General features: G+C 39.0%; 1 protein-coding gene across 1 annotated transcript; it reads left to right on the top strand.

Annotated features, from left to right (window-relative positions):
• The first annotated feature begins 1,749 nt into the window (after positions 1 to 1,749).
• LOC133575234 (integral membrane protein 2A-like) lies at positions 1,750 to 23,368 on the top strand. The gene is made up of 6 exons (XM_061927815.2): positions 1,750 to 1,958; positions 2,155 to 2,292; positions 10,844 to 11,029; positions 11,103 to 11,213; positions 15,492 to 15,636; positions 21,840 to 23,368. Exons 1-6 carry the CDS (start codon positions 1,890 to 1,892, stop codon positions 21,932 to 21,934), a joined length of 744 nt encoding a protein of 247 aa, XP_061783799.1. The 5' UTR covers positions 1,750 to 1,889; the 3' UTR covers positions 21,935 to 23,368.
• The last annotated feature ends 512 nt before the right edge of the window (positions 23,369 to 23,880 follow it).

Here is a 23,880-nt window from a genome sequence, read left to right as displayed (position 1 = left end):
TTAATAATTAAACGGCGGACATGAAAATATGGAGAAGCAACTGGAAGTAGATACCATAGAAGTTGACTCTCCAAGTACATCATTATTACATTACTTTATAAAACTACTGCAGTTGTTTGCAGTACATTCTATTAAAACATTTTAATAGAACATTTAAGTTGTTTTTTTTCTTTTTAAAAGACATGTTACAAGTTAAATTGCTGCTGTTTGGTGAGGGCCGAGCACATATGTAATTAATTTCAATGTGCAACTTTGTTTCGCAATAAAAGTTTTTCAAGATAAGTACCAATCAAACTCTTATGCTGAGATACCATTGTACTTAACATTATTAGATTGTTTACAAACAGAGAATAATTCGTATGGACTTTTGTGCCCACCCCCCTTAAAAAATACATTAGAATTAGAGCTAATAATAGTGTTTGCTCTACTGTTGAAGTATTTTACATTATTTTGACTTTCATTTTTAAAACTAGTGTATGCAGCCTAATAAAAAAGAATGATTGTATCGTTGTGTTGATATTGTAACATTGTCCTAAATTGTATATGTATTTATTCATTGTTAAAATGTTCACAACTAAGTATCATCCTTGTTGTTTGATTTTTTGTAATCATCCCTCTTTGGAAGGTTAATTTGTGTTAACAAAAGCTTTTTTGAGAGTGAATGTATGTCATTGATTTTTTTTTGTCTTTTAATTTTTTTAACTGTTTTTTTTTTTTTGTATATCAAATTATGCTGACAATCACATTGAATTTGTGTGCAAAATGTATGTGTTTAAATCTGCAGTCCCCTCCAAGGTTTCTCATTGTATCCCATTGGGTTGAGTTTTTCCTTGCTCTGATGTGGGATCTGAGCCGAGGATGTCGTTGTGGCTTGTGCAGACCTTTGAGACACTCGTGATTTAGGGCTATATAAATAAAATGTGATTGATTGATGATTGAAATATTCAGTTTGTTAAAGTACAGGTTTTTTTTTAAATTATTTGTACAAAAAAATCAGTGTAAAAAAACATTGTGTAAAAATTCAGTACATAAAAAAGCAGGCTAAAACGTTCTGTATCGAAAAATTCAGTGCAGAAGAACGTGTTGCTTTAAAACTCAAGACTCACTTCTGGTAAATTAAGACTGAAGCTATCTATCCCGTCTCAAAACCAGCCAAAGAGACGATTTAGTCTTAATTTACCGGAAATTATTATTTTTATTACACTGATTTTTTTTACACTGAATTTTTCTGCACTGAAATTTTAGCACTGATTTTTTTTTCACACTGAATTTTTAACACTACATTTTGTAAACTTAATTTTTACTCACATTTTTATTTTAACTGAATTTTTATACACTATTTTTTACACTGACCTTTTTATTCAATTCAACTGTCAGCCGAATTTAATGTAAAAATTAAGTCCACAAAATACAAACGCAAACAAACTTAGTTGCATAAATTCAGTGTCTAAAAAAAAAAGTTTTTTAATAAAGACAAATTAGCTTCCATGTTTCTACGGTTTCTCCACATTGCTTCATGTTGGTAGTGTCCACTAAAAGCCAGTAGATGGCGCCAAACACAACTCATGTTTATTAAGAACACGAAACATTAAAAGCAACTAATAGTAACTTATTTGAGTGGAACTATGAATATCACCACAGTTGCAAAAAAAATAAAAAATACACCATACATGCAGTTTTTACGCGTATAGATTATTTTTAGGTGTTTTGTTTTGGCTGCCATCTTTAATCGCCCTCGGCCACCGGAAGTGGTCGCTAAACCGAGGCTGCAAAGTGCGTCACAACGACGAGCTTGCAGATCATACTGAGCCGGATAGTGCAGCGCGCAGACATCGACGCTTCCTTTTCTTTTCTACGTTTGGAAATAAAACCATTTTCTTTGCGGAAAAATGGTGAAGATTGCTTTTAACCCGGCGTTGGCGCAGAAAGCTCTCGGAAAGGAGCCTGTCGCGGTGAAGGTGAGCAAACGGTTAACGGCCGATACTAAAAACTGCTAGCGGGCCTGCAGCGGCTGCAGGGACAAGATGCGGTCAGCTTGGCGGCTTTGCACTTTCATGCAATGTGCACTAATGTGCAAATATTGAGCATTGGACTGTAAATAGAGATGCATGCATGGAACGTGTTTGATTACAAAATGTGTATGTGTGTGTGCAGGACCCGGAGCTGGGTGCAGCTCCAATAGGCATCGCAGGTTCCACAGGTCGCTGCTTGGTAACACTGCTGGGCATCGCCTTCATCCTTAGTGGACTCATCGTGGGGGGAGCTTGTCTCTATCGTTATTTCACCCCCAAGGTACATTTCTATTTATCTATACCTGTATTCTCTACCCAACCCCTCTGTCCATCATATCACTCAACTAGTATGTGTATTAGACCAGTGGTCCTCCAACCACCAGTTCGGGGACCGGCACCGGTCCGTGACGCATTCACTACCGGGCCGCACAGAGACCCGGGGCCGCATTTTCTCCTACTTAACTTTCGCCAGTCCCACACACCAATAAGCTTGTTCATAGATCAGTGGTTCTTAACCTTGTTGGAGGTACCCAACCCCACCAGTTTCATATGCGCATTCACCGAACCCTTCTTAAGTCCATCCATCCATTTTCTACGGCTTGTCCCTTTCGGGGTCGCGGGGGGTGCTGGAGCCTATCTCAGCTGCATTCGGGCGTAAGGTGGGGTACACCCTGAACAAGTCGCCACCTCATCACAGGGCCAACACAGATAGACAGACAACATTCACACTCACATTCACACACTAGGGCCAATTTAGTGTTGCCAATCAACCTATCCCCAGGTGCATGTCTTTGGAGGTGGGAGGTGAAAAATAAAATGTTTTTTTCTTTAATTTAATCTTCATTTATAAATATTAATCATGAAATTATGTTATCATGTTAAAGAAATACTAATATATATTTTACAAACAGAAAGTTTGTACATGATCCCATGTTTACATCTCATTGTGCAACATGTGAATGTTTTAGTGGGAACTAAATGCTGAAAGGGGTACAAATTATTTCCAAAACAGACCCCCCACCCAGACATACAATACTAGTACACAGCTCATGAAAAGCAATATTTTTTGTTATTGTCATTGTAAGTGGGCCAAAACACTTATATTACAAAATAATCTCATGGAAAAGACTGCTGTCATTTGATTATAATGATAAAACATTTAACTTGTTATTTAGTCAGGTTTGGGACAGGTGTGCTGCTGGTGTGGCCACAGTGCATGTGCACGTCTGATGTCGCTCACATGTGCTCCACTGAATGCTCAAGGAGTTTTTACGTTTGCTCACGCATATGGAAAACTAGAGAGAACATTGTTTGGGGGTATCCATAATACGTCGATAGGGAGAAGTTTTTATTTACACGATGAGTCAGGTGTGTCTTGACCTCCGCGGCGGACGCTCCGCCGAATCCCTGAGGCCGACTCACCGAACTCCTAGGGTTCGATCGAACCCAGGTTAAGAACCACTGTCATAGATGTATTATAAAACTCCTGATAGGAAGTCGCCATTTGCTATATTTGTTGCATCTTTGTTACAAAACGTAGGAAATTGGTTCATTACTTCGAAGTTGACCAATAAAAACGCAATAAACTGGGACGCAAATTTGACCCGGCAAATGTAAACAAAACACAGGCGGAAAGTGATAATCGATAAAAAAACAAACAAGCAAACCGAAGTTTTGACCCAAAAAAGGCAGGGTTGGTAAAAATAAAAATAAAAATCTGCATCCCGGCACGCGCGGACTTCCAGAAATGCGCGCCCTTTCTGATTTCAGCTCAATTTTTGTTTCATTTGACCCCAGAACGTTTCTCCAGAAGGTCTTATCTTCGTCCATGTGATGTCAGATGAAACAAAAATTTGAGCTGTTTGGTGCCAAATCGTAGCCAAAAGCTAGGTTCCATCTGCAGTCCGCGGCAGGTTGATGACCTAAGATCAGGGCAGATCAGGAACAAAGTGACCATAGTAGTTAAAGTGCATAAGGCAGATGGAGAAGTGCTAAATTGTTGCATATAATACTTGTGCTGAAGGAAGGAAATACACATCTCATTTGGCCTAGTAAGTTAAAGTGCTGGTATTATTGCACATAGTCCTATTACACAAGTAGTTAGCAATAACAGATGTATTTACGCATTGGAAAATTGGACCAAAAAAAAAAGCTAACCTTAGTGTATCTACGTATGAAATATTGCACAAAATATGAATACATAACTTTTAGAATGGAAAGAGAAATCCACAGAAATCTATTGGATCTAATGGCTAGTATTTCTAGCTTTATTGTATATCCGTGCAATTGTCTTTGAATGTGATGTAGTGTTGTAACGATACCAATATTTTGGCACCGGTACTAAAAAATGTTCGATACTTTTCTAAATAAAGGGGAACCACAAAAAAATGGCATTATTGGCTTTATTTTAACAAAACAATCTTACAGTACATTAAACATATGTTTCTTATTGCAGTTAAGTCCTTAAATAAAATAGTGAACATACTAGACAACTTGTCTTTTAATAGTAAGTAAACAAACCAAGGCTCCTAATTAGTCTGCTGACGTATGCAGTAACATATTGTGTCATTTTCCATTCTATTATTTTGTCAACATTATTAAGGACAAGTGGTAGAAAATTAATTATTCATCTACTTGTTCATTTACTGTTAATATCTGCTTACTTTCTCTTTTAACATGTTCTATCTACACTTCTGTTAAAATGTAATAATCACTTCTTCTTCTGTTGTTTGATACTTTACATTAGTTTTGGATGATACCACAAATTTGGGTATCAATCCGACACCAAGTCGTTACATGATGATACATAGGTCATATTCAAAGTCCTCATGTGTCCAGGGACATACTGTATTTCCTGAGTTTATAAACATAATATACATTTGTAAAAAAGAAAGAAGATGTGATGCCAAAAAATATAGACGTAATCATAGTAGCGATTAGATATGTGCCTGTACTTGATATCATTACAGTGGATGTCAGGTGTACATCCACCAATGGCGTTTGTTTACATTTTGATGCCGGTGACCTACGGTGTGTAGTGAAGCATGTTTAGCTATTCCTCGTACTGCAGGGATGATACTTGTAAGAAACTTACTTTTTTTGTCGCCATGGAGCCCAAGATTAGTGATTTAGAAGTCGCTAAAACACTGCCGACGGCGAATGGATAGCTAGCCATGTCTTAAAGCACCTCTTCCTGAGGGCGTTTCAGTGTTATAACTTCACCTTTATTGTTAGTTTTTAAGCCAAAATGCGTCCGTTCTCCCTTTTCTGTCTACACACTGTGTCTGTAAGGACTCCGTGATTGTGTGCCGCCGAACATGCTCGTCTGCTCGTAAACCAGCAATGTCACGACGTGACTTTGACGGGGGTACGTTTCAAGGACGGTATAGTACCGAAAATGATTCATTAGTATCACAGTGCTATACTAATACCGGTATACCGTACAACCCTAATGTGATGTATCACCTATAACCCATTAGACACTAAAGCCCCCAAAAAACTACTACTACTAGCAAAACTGAGTAAAAAACTAAAGTCTATGGAGAGCTTTTTTTGCCAAGGGAAAAGGCCAGGGGCTCCCACTAATTCAATGGTATGGTGAATTTTTTTATGTATTAATTTTTCATGCACTTATTTGCTATATTTATCTGCCACAAGTGGAAGGCCGGTCCGTGAAAATAATGCCTACATTAAACCGGTTCCCGGTGCAAAAAAGGTTGGGGACCCCTGTATTAGACTATAACGGTGTTGAAATGATAATAATATCAATGCCAAAGTGATAAAGAGAATTTACATTACATTTCCTTGGAAAAGTGTTTCCTATTTTAAATACATGTAATGTTGCCTGCAGCAAAAGCATGTTGGTCACGACTAATATTTACATTTATTAGGTATTTTGTTTGGAATTAGTTAAGCTAACAATTTCTAAATATAAAATACCGTTTTTTTAATTGGCATTTTTTTTTTCTTTTATTTGTTGTTCCTTTTCTTGAAATCAAAGAGGAACATTATCGCAATTTCACTCAGTTTCTCCCTTCCCATGGTTGGAAAAGAAAGTTATATCGATCTCCAGCTATAGTAATAATAGACTATATGTTTTGGGTAGAATGTACGGAGTTCATTGTGACATTTGCTATGCCAACTAACTGTGGGGATGTTTGTAATTCAACTTTTAGCCAAGTCACAGCTCTTATCTCAAAACTCTCTTAAAGGGGAACATTATCACAATTTCAGAATGGTTAAAACCATTAAAAATCAGTTCCCAGTGGCTTATTATATTTTTCGAAGTTTTTTTCAAAATTTTACCCATCACGTAATATCCCTAAAAAAAGCTTCAAAGTGCCTGATTTTAACCATCGTTATATACACCCGTCCATTTTCCTGTGACGTCACATAGTGAAGCCAACACAAACAAACATGGCGGAAAGAACAGCAAGCTATAGCGACATTAGCTCGGATTCAGACTCGGATTTCAGCGGCTTAAGCGATTCAACAGATTACGCATGTATTAAAACGGATGGTTGTAGTGTGGAGGCATGTAGCGAAAACGAAATTGAAGAAGAAACTGAAGCTATTGAGCCATATCGGTTTGAACCGTATGCAAGCGAAACGGACGAAAACGACACGACAGCCAGCAACACAGAAGAAAGCGAGGACAAATTCGGCAATCGCCTTCTAACCAACGATTGGTATGTGTTTGTTTGGCATTAAAGGAAACTAACAACTATGAACTAGGTTTACAGCATATGAAATACATTTGGCAACAACATGCACTTTGAGAGTGCAGACAGCCCAGTTTTCATCAATTAATATATTCTGTAGACATACCCTCATCCGCTCTCTTTTCCTGGGGGTCTGGCGGCAGATTTCTTTGACTTTATCGTTGGAAATGCATCTGCTTTGAGTGTCGCAGGATATCCACACATTCTTGCCATCTCTGTCGTAGCATAGCTTTCGTCGGTAAAGTGTGCGGAACAAACGTCTAATTTCTTGCCAGTTTCGCATCTTTGGACCACTGGTGCAACTTGAATCCGTCCCTGTTCGTGTTGTTACACCCTCCGACAACACACCGACGAGGCATGATGTCTCCAAGGTACGGAAAACAGTCGAAAAAAACGGAAAATAACAGAGCTGATTTGACTCGGTGTTTGAGAAAATGGCGGATTGCTTCCTGATGTGACGCCACGTTGTGACGTCATCGCTCCGAGAGCGAATATTAGAAAGGCGTTTAATTCGCCAAAATTCACCCATTTAGAGTTCGGAAATCGGTTAAAAAAATATATGGTCTTTTTTCTGCAACATCAAGGTATATATTGACGCTTACATAGGTCTGGTGATAATGTTCCTCTTTAAGGTTCCAAAGGTAGCAACACCAATACATTACACAGGACAGTGGACATATCAGAATAACACAGAGTAAACAAATAATCAAAAATAGAATGATAAAGAATGAATAACATTTTTTTCATATTAGGCAAAATATCTTAATATTGCACATTGTATTACATTGTCTCTGTGCCCCGATTTAATTATAATCATAAAAAAACACAGGACAGATTTTCGGCACACATAAAACACAAAAAATATCGCAATTAACATATTTGTGAACAATTCAATGATTTTTATTTTTTATTTTTCAACGATATTTGTAACAACATTACAGTATAAAACAATGTAACAATATCAACAGAATACTTTGTACTTTAAAACAGTTAGTCCCTTTTATGGCCTACAAATAAATAAGGTCAAATAGTGCGAAATAAGTTAACAAAAGTCAAGATCCCACTGCCATTTAAATCCATAGTCGTTTTGTCCCCCAAGCCCTACTTTGCCTAATAACCCTTTCTAAACAAGATTAGATTAGATTACATGCTTTCATTGTAATTGCACACGAAATACAATGAAACTTAGTTCAGAGTTTCATTTCAATTTGTCGCAGCAACGGGACATGCTAAAAGAAATGCTATAAATCTATAAACTATATATATGTGTGTATATATATATAAGTTAAAGTACCAATGATTGTCACACACACACTAGGTTTGGTGAAATTTGTCCTCTGCATTTGACCCATCCCCTTGATCACCCACTGGGAGGTGAGGAGAGCAGTGAGCAGCAGCGGTGCCGCACCAGGGAATAATTTTTGGTGATTCAACCCCCAATTCCAACCCTTGATGTTGAGTGCCAAGCAGGGAGGTAATGGGTCACATTTTTATAGTCTTTGGTATGACTCGGCCGGGGTTTGAACTCACGACCTACTGATCTCAGGGCGGACACTCTAACTACTAGGCCACTGAGTAGGTTTTATTTATATATGTATATATGTATATGTATATATATGTATATGTATATATATATATATATATATATATATATATATATATACCGGTGTATATATATATATATATATATATATATATATATAATATACACACACACTGTTGGCGTTAACACACTTTTTGTGTCTTTGTACGCATTGAAATCAGTTAGGAAGCGCATTTCCGGAAGTCCACGCGTGCCGGGACACAGATTTTTTTTTTTTTTTTTTTTTTTTTACTAACCCTGCCTTCTCCGGGTCAAAACTCCGGTTTCCTTGATTTTTTTTAAATCGATTATCGCTTTCCGCCGGTGTTTTGTTTATATTTGCCGTGTCAAATTTCCGTCTCCGTTTGTTGCGTTTTTATTGGTCGACTTCAAAGTAATGAACGTTCCGGTACAATTTCCGAAATTTTGATTCGCGAAAAGTTTTATCAATCACAATTACTGCCTCAGTTTGCACTTGGACAACTTTATCGCGAGGGGCTGTCAAAAGAAAGACTTCGTGGTAAACACTAAGGTGAGTGAAAAGTCAACCTTTTTAACGTCATCCTGTGCCATGACTCCAGTAAATGACTTGTTTTAGTCTTAGTGAGTCCATGGAAACTTCACTTTTATCTCCCGCTGGATCGACATTGTTCGAGGATGGAGACAGGCTAGCTGTTAGCTGTTAGCTTCAAGCTAACCAGCAACCGACCAGACTCGTCCACCCCAAAAACATACTTTGGAGGTCAACAAACGGGGCAAATATGTGCCTTTTGAACTGTTAATGTGCGAGGAGTGTTCAAAAGGAGTCACTTGGAGAAGTGGCTGACAAGTTAGCATGTGTCGCTCGCATCGCTGACAATGACGTCATCACCGTCATTGTTTACTGAAGCAAAGATGCTGATAACGTGCATGCGTCGCCAGGCTCTGCTTTTTATCGATAAACTTAATAGATTTAATTTTTTATTATCTATAGCAAGGGTGTTAAAAGTGTGGCCCGAAGGCCATTGTGGCCCATGGCACATTCTAAAAATACTATTAAAATAAACAAAAACATAACAAAAGTGGAATAAAAAAGCTTACAGGTGAAATGTAATTTAGAAAAAGTTTCAATGTTGACTAATAAAACAAAGCTGTTTTTTTCTTTAAAACTGTCATTGCTCAAAACATAATATTTAATCAAAATCAATGTTTTTAATCAATTATTGACCTATCCAAGGCTCTGATTACTTGATGTAAAATATTCCACTTTTATAAATATACTGTATATATTTCACATTTTGCATATGTTGTGTGTTTGCCATGAAAAAACATAGTTTTATTTGACAAAAAAAGGCCGGAAAAAAAAAACAATAAAAACTTAGAATTGACAGATAGATCTGAAGTTGATGTGGGGTGTCAAACTCATTTTAGCTCAGAGGCCGCATGGAAGAAAATCTGTGCACACGAGCTGGACTATTAAAATCATGGCATTAAAACAAAAAATAAAGACAACTTCAGATTGTTTTCTTTGTCTTACTTTGGCCAAAAATAGAACAAATATAAATAAAAATAGAGAAAAAATACCGGCAGCGGTAAAGTTTAGATCCGTGAAGGAAAGAAGAAAGTGAATGAATGTTTATACCTGAATACATTTACATATGCATAAAAATGTGTTTTCTTTTATATTGTTTTTTTAATGAATTAACTTGAGTTTGAGTTTATTTCGAACATGCAAGTATACAACATGATACATCACAATCTCCAGTTTCTCTTTTCAACATGTTCGAAAAGGAGTAGGAAGAAGCAGAGCTTATTTAATCCTACCCCTTTTCTTTTACATAACAGTTGCTAAAACTTTTGTTCACTTCCTGTTCTCAATTTATTCACAATATACTCCATAAGTAATCACAATAAAATAAGTAAATAAATAATAATTGGTGAAGTAAGTTACATTTCATATGTTGAAATAAGTAAGATTATTTTGTGAGTGAAAGAATGAAAGAATGGATGAGTTAAATAAATTCAGAATGTTTATTATGGTTCTTCTTCTTTGTACTTTGTAAACACTTTAAGTTTGAAGAGTTTCTTGAAGTGGATCATATTAGTACATTGTTTGATTGCTTTTCTGCCAACCATTTTCCATAACACAATAATGAATGTGAGATATAACAGGATAATGCATACATGTATCATTTGTTTTCAAAACGGTTACAAAAAAGTGGGACCCCAAAAATTGACTGGGGGACCCCATTTTTAGCGGCAACACCTAATAAATGGCCAGTAGTTAAACAGTTTATGAAGCAACCACCCAATAAGCATGTTGGGGTCAATTAGGCTGCATTTAGAGCACTTTGGCTCCCCCTAGTGGCCTCAATAATGTACTCTGTAAACACTCTTGAGTTTATGCGTCGACTTTCTGTCACTGTGCATACTTACTGACACACACTTGAGGAACCCCATCAGTACCCGATGATTGATACCTTTTAACCTAAATCTGGTGTCTTTTATGCACTCAAAGATGCTCTTTTTCTCTCACCTGTGTCGTCCAGAGGCTGTATCATGGCGCTATGCAGTTCAGCGACGTGTCTGCTGGGGGCGATGTCGAGAGCCGGCCATACTATCTCCCAAGGGTGGAGGAGGAGGTGGAGATTTCGGACAGCATGGCCGTCATCAGCGTCCCTCCGCCCCGCTTCAGGGCCGGAGACCCCGCCTACATCCTCCACGACTTCAACAGGGTGAGGGAGGGAGGGCCACACCTGTCAATGTAATGCTCCAATATCCTGATGTGTGTGCGTGTGTCTTGTGTAGAAGCTGACCGCGTACCTGGACCTGACTCTGAGGACCTGCTTTGTGATTCCACTGAACACATCAGTGGTGCTGCCCCCACAGGATCTCATCGACCTCTTCTCACAGTTGATGGCGAGTACAGACATGAACACACCGCCCGAAACTCACTCTTACCTGCGCTAATCCAGAGATTTAAAATCATTTCAGATAGTGCGCTTTAATCCCGGCATGTCTGTCTGTAACAAAATACAAATGAAGCACAAATGACATGTCTCTATGTCCAGGCTGCACTTGCATTAAAGTTGTGTTCAAATGCTCCATGTCGTGATCGGCCATCTGGCCCTCATGGGTCTGCCGAGAAAAAATCCTGCCCTTTGGCAAATTAAAAGTAATTGAGGACGTCTGCATTGAGGGTCCCTCTAATGCTGACATTGACACATATTTCATAGTTTTGCACCTAAAAATTTACAGGTAGAATAGACACAGTAGTGACTCTAGGTTGGTTTTCTAAAGAGTTTCAGCACATTTTGGAACGCCCACTTTTAGCTCCAAAATGCATCAGCCGGCTGACGTCATTTACAGCAGTGGTCCCCAACCACCGGTCCGGGGACCGTGGCACTACCGGGCCCCACAGACACATTAATTACCGTATTTTTCGGACTATAAGTCGCAGTTTTTTTCATAGTTTGGCCGGGCTCCAGTGCGACTTATATATGTTTTTTTTCCTTTTTTATTATGCATTTTGGGCAGGTGCGACTTATACTCCGAAAAATACGGTAATTTCAAAACTACCCCATTTTCTCCAACTTGTCTTTCGCCTGTCCCACTAAACACACCAATAAGCTTCTTAATAGATGTACGTTATTTTTCGGAGTATAAGTCGCTCCCGAGTATAAGTCGCACCGGCCGAAAATGCATAATAAAGAAGGAAAAAAACATATAAAAGTCGCACTGGAGTATAAGTCGCATTTTGGGGGGAAATTTATTTGATAAAACCCAACACCAAGAATAGACATTTGAAAGGCAATTTAAAATAAATAAAGAATAGTGAACAACAGGCTGAATAAGTGTACGTTATATGAGGCATAAATAACCAACTGAGAACGTGCCTGGTATGTTAACGTAACATATTATGGTAAGAGTCATTCAAATAACTATAACATATAGAACATGCTATACGTTTACCAAACAATCTGTCTCTCCTAATCTCTAAATCCCATGGAATCTTATACGTCTATTCCAGGGGTCGGCAACCCGCGGCTCAGGAGCCGCATGCGGCTCTTTGATCACTCTGATGCGGCTCAGCTGCATACTTGCCGACCCCCCGGATTTTCCCAAGAGACTTCCGGATTTTAGTGCCGCTCACAGAAAACTCCCGGGATTAATATTCTACGATTTTCACCCTTACAATAATAATAAGGGCGCGCCATGATGGTACAGCATTTAGCACCTTCTACATTCTGTATAAACAGCGTGCCAGCTCAGCCTTTTGTTATATGCATCTTCTGCTTGCACATGTAAGTGACAGCAATGCATACTTGGTCAACAGCCACACAGGTTACACTGACGGTGGCCATATAAAACAACTTTAACACTATTACTAATAATGCGCCACACTTTGAACCAAAACCAAACAAGAATGACAAACACATTTCGGGAGAACATCTGCACCTTAACACAATATAAACACAACAGGACAAATACCCAGAATCCCATGCAGCCCCGACTCTTCCGGGCTACATTATACACCCCCGCTACCACCAAACTCCGCCCCCACCCCAACACTGCTCCCTCACACCCCCCCTCTGTGCGTCGTTAAGGTGGGCGGGGTTTGGTAGCGGGGGTGTATAATGCAGCTCGGAAGAGTTAGGGCTGCATAGGATTCTGGGTATTTGTTCTGTTGTGTTTATGTTGTGTTACGGTGCAGTTGTTCTCCCGAAATGTGTTTGTCATTCTTGTTTGGTGTGGGTTCACAGTGTGGCGCATTATTAGTAAGAGTGTTAAAGTTTTTTATACCCCCACCGTCAGTGTAACCTGTGTGGTTGTTGACCAAGTATGTCTTGCTGTCATTGAAGTGAGCATGCAGAAGCCCCGTACAACGTGTGGCTGGGCCGGCACGCTGGTTGTAGTGGGCGCTAAATGCTGTACCATCACGGCACATTCGAGAGAATAGTTGCCCTGAAATTCGTAGTCTGCCGGAAAAATCAGGTGGGTAGACAAGTATGACACTGTCAAGCGCCATTCATATAAAACCCGCGGGCCGCACTAACATTAAATTTTCATATTAAGGTGTGGGCCGCGTGTCTGAGACCCTTGGTTTATACATAGCACGAAGCAAAAAAAAAACTTTGTATGCAGTGTTATTTCATTTAAAATTTCAAAAGATTTTTGTGGCTCCCATTGTTTTCTTTAATTTGTGAAACTGGTCAAAATGTCTCTTTGACTGGTAAAGGTTGCCGACCCCTGGTCTAGTCTCTTACGTGAATGAGCTAAATAATATTATTTGATATTTTACGGTAATGTGTTAATATTTTCACACATAAGTCGCTCCTGAGTATAAGTCGCACCCCCGGCCAAACTATGAAAAAAAACTGCGACTTATAGTCCGAAAAATACGGTATTCTGTTTTGTGTCCTCTTCTACTGATGTTTTCCCTCAAGATGCTTGAGGAAATGCTGAAAGAGCATGAGGATACACAGGCTATGGTGTCTATGAAAGAGTAGGGAAGTCCGGAAATGTTATGTTTCTTTCCTGCTCAAAATGTCAACCATATCAGTTATGATGTATGGACTTTACCCACACTGTGTATGTGGAGAAATGGGTTCTCGTTCTGTAGATGACGTCACACCAAAAGGGGGCGGCATTTTAAGCCTGGCGATAGAAAGGGGGTGTGTACAGGTATTTATTACTTTTAAAAAAAAATATTTATATAATGGGAAATCAATGCCAGATTTATTTTTAGACACATAAAATACATAAAGAAAACTTGTCAGTGAAATGTTGATTATCTGGACGCCATGGATCCCAAGTATGAGAAAAATCAAGATACCGTATTTTTCGGAGTATAAGTCGCTCCGGCCGAAAACTCATAATAAAGAAGGGAAAAAACATATATAAGTCGCACTGGAGTAAAAGTCGCATTTTTGGGGGAAATTTATTTGATAAAACCCAACACCAAGAATAGACATTTGAAAGGCAATTTAAAATAATTAAAAAATAGTGAACAACAGGCTGAATAAGTGTATGTTATATGACGCATAAATAACCAACTGAGAACGTGCCTGGTATGTTAACGTAACATATTATGGTAAGAGTCATTCAAATAACTATAACATATAGAACATGCTATATGTTTACCAAACAATCTGTCACTCCTAATCGCTAAATCCCATGAAATCTTATACGTCTAGTCTCTTACATGAATGAGCTAAATAATATTATTTGATATTTTACGGTAAAGTGTTAATATTTTCACACATAAGTCGCTCCTGAGTATAAGTCGCACCCCCGGCCAAACTATGAAAAAAAACTGCGACTTATAGTCCGAAAAATACGGTATTCTGTTTTGTGTCCTCTTCTACTGATGTTTTCCCTCAAGATGCTTGAGGAAATGCTGAAAGAGCATGAGGATACACAGGCTATGGTGTCTATGAAAGAGCAGGGAAGTCCGGAAATGTTATGTTTCTTTCCTGCTCAAAATGTCAACCATATCAGTTATGATGTATGGACTTTACCAACACTGTATATGTGGAGAAATGGGTTCTCGTTCTGTAGATGACGTCACACCAAAAGGGGGCGGCATTTTAAGCCTGGCGATAGAAAGGGGGTGTGTACAGGTATTTATTACTATTAAAAAAATAATTTATATAATGGGAAATCAATGCCAGATTTATTTTTAGACACATAAAATACATAAAGAGAACTTGTAAGTGAAACGTTGATTAGAGAAAAATCAAGGTATATGGATATAGGGTGAGATTCATTGTCGTAGTACCCCTGGGGGTACTTGAAGGTATGCCAAGGGGTACGTGAGATTTTTTCAAAATATTCTAAAAATAGCAACAATTCAAAAATCCTTTATAAATATAAATAAAAACCTATCTTTTTTTCCAAATAGTTCAAGAAAGACCACTACAAATGAGCAATATTTTGCACTGTTATACAATTTAATAAATCAGAAACTGATGACATAGTGCTGTATTTTACTTCATCTCTTTTTTTCAACCAAAAATGCTTTGCTCTGATTAGGGGGTACTTGAATTAAAAACAAATTCACAGGGGGTACATCACTGAGAAAAGGTTGAGAACCACTGGTCTACACCATCTAGTAATGTAAGAACAGTAGTTTGTTCATATTAGATTGAAGTGTGTGCATGAGCTGTTAGTACAATCTCCTGTTCTTCTGTCCAGTCTGGCTCGTACCGCAGCTACCTGGTGCACGAGGACCTGGTGGTGACCGAGCGCATCGACGACATCAAACCTCTGGGCTTCTACATTCGCCGGCTGTGCAACGGCAAGGACACCTACAAGATGGAGCGCCGTGCCAGCCTCCCAGGTCTGCATGTGACTGTTTCTTTTGAGTTGTTTTTGGCAGTTGCGTAACTACAATGGTGCCTCGGTTCAAAGTCAGTAATCCTCGACTCCATGGTGGCAAATAAACTGTCTCATTATCACTGGAGGACGAGGAATACCGTATTTTCCGCACTATAAGGCGCACCGGATTATTAGCCGCACCTTCAATGAATGGCATATTTCATAACTTTGTCCACCAATAAGCCGCCCCGGACTATAAGCCGCGCCTACGCTGCGCTAAAGGGAATGTCAAAAAAACAGTCAGATAGGTCAGTCAAACTTTAATAATATATTAAAAACCAGCGTTCTAACAACTCTGTTCACTCCCAAAATGTACGCAAATGTGCAATCACAAACATAGTAAAATTCAAAATAGTGCAGAGCAATAGCAACATAATGTTGCTCGAACGTTAATGTCACAACACACAAAATAAACATAGCGCTCACTTTCTGAAGTTATTCTTCATTCGTAAATCCTTCGTCTTCGGTGTCCGAAGTGAAAAGTTGGGCAAATTTACGATCCACTGGCAGATGTTGGCGTCGTCTGGCGCTGCCTCCTCGTCTTAGTGAAGGTGTGTTCGCCTTCTGTCATCCATTGTTCCCACGCAGTTAGCAGTCTAGCTTCGAATGCCCTGTTGACACCAATATCTAGCGGCTGGAGGTCTTTTGTCAATCCACCCGGAATGACGGCGAGTATTGAATTAAGCGCGTAAGCGTGTCTCTCAATGTGCTGTTATGAGCTAGCAAATATAACAACTACACTACCCAGCATGCAACGATAGTTACGAGCATGCGCGGTAGCCCTGAGAAGCATTGTATGCTGGCAGTTAGAATGTGGTTATGAGCACGCTGTGAGTAAACGTTGAGAACTCAGTTAACACGCCTCGTCTGCATTATTTATAATTAGACAGACAACACACTTAATAGGAGCCATTTTGGGGTCTTTACATAAACACACAAATGGAAATGAAACGTCACATATCCCAGCATGCACCGCGCGCTTCTTCGTACTGTTCCCACGCAGTTAGCAGTCTAGCTTCGAATGCCCTGTTGACACCAATATCTAGCGGCTGGAGGTCTTTTGTCAATCCACCCGGAATGACGGCGAGTATTGAATTAAGCGCGTAAGCGTGTCTCTCAATGTGCTGTTATGAGCTAGCAAATATAACAACTACACTACCCAGCATGCAACGATAGTTACGAGCATGCGCGGTAGCCCTGAGAAGCGTTGTATGCTGGCAGTTAGAATGTGGTTATGAGCACGCTGTGAGTAAACGTTGAGAACTCAGTTAACACGCCTCGTCTGCATTATTTATAATTAGACAGACAACACACTTAATAGGAGCCATTTTGGGGTCTTTACATAAACACACAAATGGAAATGAAACGTCACATATCCCAGCATGCACCGCGCGCTTCTTCTACGGGGAAAAAAGATGGCGGCTGTTTACCGTAGTTGCGAGACCTAAACTTTATGAAAATGAATCTTAATATTTATCCATATATAAAGCGCACCGGGTTATAAGGCGCACTGTCAGCTTTTGAGAAAATTTGTGGTTTTTAGGTGCGCCTTATAGTGCGGAAAATACGGTAGCTAGAAATGCTACACTACACAGCATAGGAGGATGCAAAAAGCATAGTTAACCGCTAAGCGAAAACTTTGGAATGTAAACAGGGATGAGCGGATCCATCCCAATATTGACAAAAAATTATACCAAGTATAGTATCAGTATATGTTTGCTACTGCAGTGATTAGATCAATATTTTTAAAGATCACATATTCATTTTATTGCCGTTATTGTTCACAAACTCAAGAAATAAGAGCCAATAGTATTTTGTTGTTTTTGTTTAATAATATTCTAATGAATTTATAAAAATGTGTATGTAATAAAACAAAATAATTTAAATAATATTTGATATTGTTACATCACCATTCTGTGATTTTTCAGATTACAGCTGTCATAAAAAAATCTAATAATTTATTGATCCTGAAAAATGTGTATGTAATTGGTATGACCAATACTGCCCTTGTAACTACTTGGTATTGGATCGATACCCACATTTGTAGTATCGCCCAAAACTAATGTAAAGTATTGATAGAGAAGGATAAGTGCTTATTACATTTTAACAGGAGTGTAGGAAACCATGTTACAACAAAACAGTTAGCTACCTCTCTTTGTTTATAATGTCTATTTCCTGCTGGATCTACTCTCTATTTTATGCTGCAGCTGTTACATATACTGTAATATTGTACATGGTATATATGTTGTATATTGTATATAAGATATAAACATATAAAATAATATAATATAATATATCAGTATATATGATATACTGTACAAAAATTATGTAAATATTACATATATGTTATATTTTATATTGCTACTACGGCAATTTTTTGTCTATTTTATACCTGCATTGTCCCTTCCATCCTTACACTTTCCATCCTTTGTAACTGAGATACTGTGTGGAACAATTTCCCTTGTGGATCATTCAAGTTTGTCTAATGTCTAATCTAATCTAACAGAACCAGCTATGAACAGTAAATTAGCAAGTAGATTAATAATTACATTTCAGAAAATAATACAACTGGAAATGACGCAATATGTTCCTGCATCCTGTACGTCAGAAGCCATATCAGGAGCCAGTGTGAAATGCTTCTTTATTATTTGTATGCCAGATACAGTAATTGTCAGCTTTATTGATTATACAAGGTATATAGCAATATGGATTTCAGGCCGTATCACACATCCTTAAAATGTGGCCAAACATACAGTTAAACTTTTAAAACATATTATTGATAAAATATGATGAATGAATTGTTATTTTACGGAGCCCCTAAAGGAACATGGGGGATTTTTTTTTTTTTTTAAGATTTGTATCTTGTGGGCACGCAAAAGTTTGTTATGCGCACGAGATGTTTTCCTGCGAGCACAAGAAACATCTAAAAAAATATTTTCTCCATGTCCCTATATGTTTCTTGTGCTCACGGGAAAACATCTCTTGCGCATGAGAAACTATCTTGAGCTCATGAGAAACTCTTGCGTGAGCACGAGGTACATTATATAATATATAAAAAAATGTGGTCCCCCATGTCCCTTTAGGGGCTCCGTATTATTTCACTCATACGGCAATACCTCCAATTTGGCAGACTTGCCAACATGTACACATTCTTACTTTATTACGCTTGTACACTTCACTGCTCTCCAACAGTGTTGGGTTAGTTACTGAAAACCAGTAACTAGTTACAGTTACTAGTTGCTTTATTTCAAAAGTAACTCAGTTACTAACTCAGTTACTTACACCAAAAAGTAATGCGTTACTGTGAAAAGTAAATATTTAGTTACTTCTACTTTTTTTTTTTTTTAAACCTCCCATTAATGCCCTTTTAGCCTTCATTTCAGTACTGTTATTGCACTGGAGAATAATATAATGTGTTGATCAACTTGACATGTATTTGCATCACTGAACTCTGCTAAGCAATGTGGTCTACATACAACACACAAAGACAAAGATATGTTTCAAAGGGCCAATTTATTTCAGGCCAGAACAAATTGACAAAACTCTTTTAAATAGCTGCAACATAACATACATAAGGAACAAACAGCATAATAACAACATAGCTGTAAACCTGGCTTCACCTAAGAAAAGCACACGTGACATACACAAAGCCTAACCAGGCAGATTTGAATTGTTGTTTTGGGCAGTAGACGGGATCTTTGATCCAAGACACAACTTACATTTAACTAAAATGTTGTTTTTTTCTTTGTGCTCGACAAAAGAAAAGAAGTGAGAATATCTCATACTTGCCAACCCTCCCGTAATTTCTGTGCCTCTCCCCGGGACAACCATTCTCCCAAATTTCTCCCGATTTCCAGCCGGACTTAAGGCACGCCCCCCCCCCCCCACCCCACCCCCCCAGGTCCGTGCGGACCTGAGTGAGGACAGCCTGTCGTCACGTCCGCTTGGCCAACCAAAAAGTAACCACAGAACACTATACCGTGTGTAGTGTTCTGTGGTTACTTTTTGGTTGGCCAACGGTTTATGTCGTATTGCTCACCCCCCTCCCATCCCCACACCCACACCCAGACACCCACAGAGCGCGCCTCTTGTGACACAAGAAGATTCAGAAGGACGACACTGCAGCGCTGCAATAAAACACACTCAGATCTTCTGTTTTTAGCCGATACTACATAAAAAATAACGCAGTAACGCATCATGTAGTAACGGTAACTGAGTCACTGAATATAAAAAATAATGCGTTAGATTACTAGTTACCGCCGAAACTAACGGCGTTACACTAACGCGTTACTTTGTAACGCGTTAGTCCCAACACTGCTCTCCGAGTACGCCTTGAGTTGCGTTGTGCTGGTTTTGTTTCGAGTTCATTCTTTAAAGCCTGGATATTTTTTCTGTGACCGTGGCGTGACATGCTCCTCCCAAAAAATCACACCTCGCACTGCCGCGATACGGACCGTAAAAGCTGCAAATGGTTGCAAATGTTAATTACCGTATTTTTCGGAGTATAAGTCGCACCGGAGTATAAGTCGCACCTGCCGAAAATGCATAATAAAGAAGGAAAAATTAATATATGTCGCACTGGAGCCCGGCCAAACTATGGAAAAAAAACTGCGACTTATAGTCCGAAAAATATGGTATACATAATTTACAATTGAAGTGACAGTCGTGACACATTGATTAGCTCTAGCCGCATTACACTCCCAGTCTCTCTTATAATGTATTGTCGGCTAACTACCGTATTTTCCGCACTATAAGTCGCTCCGGAGTATAAGTCGCACCGGCCGAAAATGCATAATAAAGAAGGAAAAAAACATATATAAGCTGCACTGGAGTATTGGTCGCATTTTTTGGGGAAATTTATTTGATAAAATCCAACACCAAGTATAGACATTTGAAAGGCAATTTCAAATAAATAAAGAATAGTGAACAACAGGCTGAATAAGTGTACGTTATATGAGGCATAAATAACTAACTGAGAACGTGCCTGGTATGTTAACGTAACATATTATGGTAAGAGTCATTCAAATAACTATAACATATAGAACATGCTATACGTTTACCAAACAATCTGTCACTCCTAATCGCTAAATCCCATGAAATCTTATACGTCTAGTCTCTTACGCAGGCATGTGATTTTTCCGTCTAAAGTCGGAATTCCGTCTTTTTTAATCTCGGGAAAAAAAAAATTATTATCTCCCGTTTGTCCGTTTTTTTTCCGACCCTAAATCAAGATTCGAGACGTTGTTTATATTACGCCGTAGTTGATTGGTCGATATGTTCCTTGTGACCAATCAGGACATCTGTTATGAATGATGACGTTAACGTCATCATTCATAATGGTTATTACCGCCATTTTCCATATGTAAACGATGTCGGTTCTCGAGAGAAAGGACGCTTTACGAGTAAAAGAAATTGATAAACATGTCAAAAATAAGTTTCGATGGGACTGGATGGAAAGGGAAATCACTGATACTGTTGGGAAGAAGGAAGTTACGACTTTGTTCGGTGATTTTATTCGGAAAATCGATCGTCCCGGAAAGGTTTTGTGCACGTGGTGTCGTGATAATATTGACTATGGATCACGAGGTTTCAAGGCTTTGGAAGTACATGCGAAACGCCAAAAACATATGAAACAACTTGAAGCAAGGTATGTTCTATTGATTATGTTTTCATGTCTTTAAACACTAAAATATTTTCTTCAAATGGTGCTGTCTTTGTTAATTTTAGGTGAAAAACCAGGAGCTTCGGGGGGCCTGGCTGGGGGCCTTCGTCCCCCAGACCCCCGGAAATTTTTTTCAGTCTTTTTCATTGTGGTCAAATCACACGCCTGCTTACGTGAATGAGCTAAATAATATTATTTGATATTTTACGGTAGTGTGTTAATAATTTCACACATAAGTCGCTCCTGAGTATAAGTCGCACCTATGGAAAAAAACTGCGACTTATAGTCCAAAAAATACGGTAGTCAAATAGGGAATCACACACTCAACCCCAACAAAAAGCTCCTAAAATACTCACCAAATGTCTTCCAAGCCGGCAGGTCAGATAATGATTGTTGAAAACAAATTTGACCGCACGTCTGCTGTCAGCAAACAAATATTGCTCTTTCCGTTTTGTGTCAGTTGGTTATAATCCCCACACTAACTGACTTGTTGTCTCTGCCAGGTGGAGGCATCCATAAGCGCTCCGCAGAAGAGTGTTTCACCATCCATCACTTTGAAAACAAGTTCGTGACCGAGACCCAGATCTGCAAGGCTTGAAGGGAAAAAGTGTCTTTGAGTGTGACGGGCGTGCGAGCAAGGGGGAGAGAGTTGGCATAGGAAGTAAGTGGAGGAGGAAACAACGTTGAGCCGAGACTTCTGTTTTTATTTGCATTCCCCTGCTTCATCCCCCAGTGACTTGTGGATTTCAGTTCTAGCCTCCTCTGCTACGTTCTCTTCAACCCGTATTGGTCTTAGCTCTCATTAGTCTCGTGCTAACAAACGGCATCCTCCTGTTAGCTGGGGATTTACTTAGGTTTCATTTCCTCTGTTGTGTTGCTGTACTTTTCCTGCAGACTCAACTCATCGTTATGCATCTGGTATTCAACATCTGACATTACAGCAGTGTGTGTGTGTGTACACGTGTTATTTCGAGCAGCTTTGCAAACTTACAAGGAGATGTACAGAATTCTACTATGTGTTCTATTCTTATGTTATATTACAATAGCACAAATCACCGTGGAAATGTCAGTTGCTGTTGTACGCTGTCCTTTCCTGGAAGTCTGCTGTATGATGTGTTTCTAATGATGTCATACCTGATGAAGTATAGCTCCCTCTAGGACTAGTGCTTGTGTTCAACCTCCTTTGTGTCCAAATGCTCACTTAAAAAGTGTGATATTGTTTTCTTTTAGTCAGATAATTTGAACTATCGTGTCCCCGCAGTCCTCACAAGGCGTAATAAATAAGTTTATGTATATTCAGTATTACCTGTATGCAGGGCCGCCCCTCCCTAAACGCAGATAACCAACTGCGCATAGGGCCCCGCGATCCGTGCGGGCGTGAGTGAGAAAGCTCATGTGAGATGTCAGGTAATGCCTGACAAACATTCCGAGCCCCATCCTGCTCCGTCACTGGTGAGAGTATGTTGGCAAATGACCCCAGATAATCTCATCGGCCCCGGTGGTGCACAGAGTTTGAAGTGCTGGGCTGGTAGACAGGGGAACTGGGATTGAATCCTGAGACATGTCAAGAAGCTGTTTTAATCATGTTATATTTTGCACTTAAAAAAAAACAGAAATCATTGAACAATTTATTTCCCATGAATTTGTTTTAGTATTAAACAGCCTTCCAATTTAATTTAAGTTTAAATAAAGATGGTTTCACATGAATAAAAAAAGTGAACAATTTTTGTATTTGGGGGCCTCCAATTTAGCTAGGAGCGGCCTTGCCTGTATAGATATTGGAACCTCCTATTTGCATTGAGTTGTGTCAGAAATGTGTTAATTTGGACTTTAATAAGAATGCTTATCGCTATTTGGCTGTGACAAACAAAAAGATAACTTTCAATGACACCTCACAGGAAGAATCACACAGGAAGTGTGCGTTTTATCCCAACTTTCTAACAGAAGTGATTACATGAATATTAGATACAACACAGATGTGTAGATATGATCTCACTTTGTTTGGTGAATAAAGTAGAATTGACCTACTTAATTCCATGTTTTCTTGTCGTCATTGTGCAAATGAAAGATGCATGTTGGGAAGCTGACACTAACTTTGGCGGAGTCGGCTCTAAATGCTGCTTCAGTGGCTGTTTCCTCGCCAAGTTTTACTTTACTTTTTGGAGCCAGTAGGGATGTAAAAACCTTTTTAAGTGCAGTCTCACATTACGTTTTGCATGAAAATGACTTGTGTAGATGTTAGGGGTGTAACGGTACGTGTATTTGTATTGAACCGTTTCGGTACGAAGGTTTCGGTTCGGTTCGGAGGTGTACCGAACGAGTTCACATATTAAGTAGCCGCCTAAGCTAAAGTCTTAACAAGCTGCTCCGCTTCTTCTGCCTCTGTCTCTGTCAGTACTGGACACAGCACCCAGCATTGTCCCACCCACACAACCATCTGATTGGTTACACGCAGAGCGGTAACAGCCAATCAGCAGCGCGTATTCAGAGCGCATGGAGTCAGTGCTTCTGTTGTGGGGTTAGCAGATAGGTGTTTAGCAGGTA

Source organism: Nerophis lumbriciformis, linkage group LG35 (assembly GCF_033978685.3).
Source record: "Nerophis lumbriciformis linkage group LG35, RoL_Nlum_v2.1, whole genome shotgun sequence".
Lineage (NCBI taxonomy): Eukaryota > Metazoa > Chordata > Actinopteri > Syngnathiformes > Syngnathidae > Nerophis > Nerophis lumbriciformis.
Note: the sequence above shows the minus strand (reverse complement) of the source record. Positions and strands in the feature narration are given on the sequence as shown.

Excerpts from the sequence above, each read along its gene's own strand:
- LOC133575234 (XM_061927815.2), top strand. The coding sequence starts at position 1,890 with ATGGTGAAGATTGCTTTTAACCCGGCGTTGGCGCAGAAAGCTCTCGGA. Across the intron at positions 11,030-11,102 it reads TCCTCCACGACTTCAACAGG|AAGCTGACCGCGTACCTGGA; the intron begins GTGAGGGAGGGA and ends TGTCTTGTGTAG. Across the intron at positions 11,214-15,491 it reads ACCTCTTCTCACAGTTGATG|TCTGGCTCGTACCGCAGCTA; the intron begins GCGAGTACAGAC and ends TCTTCTGTCCAG.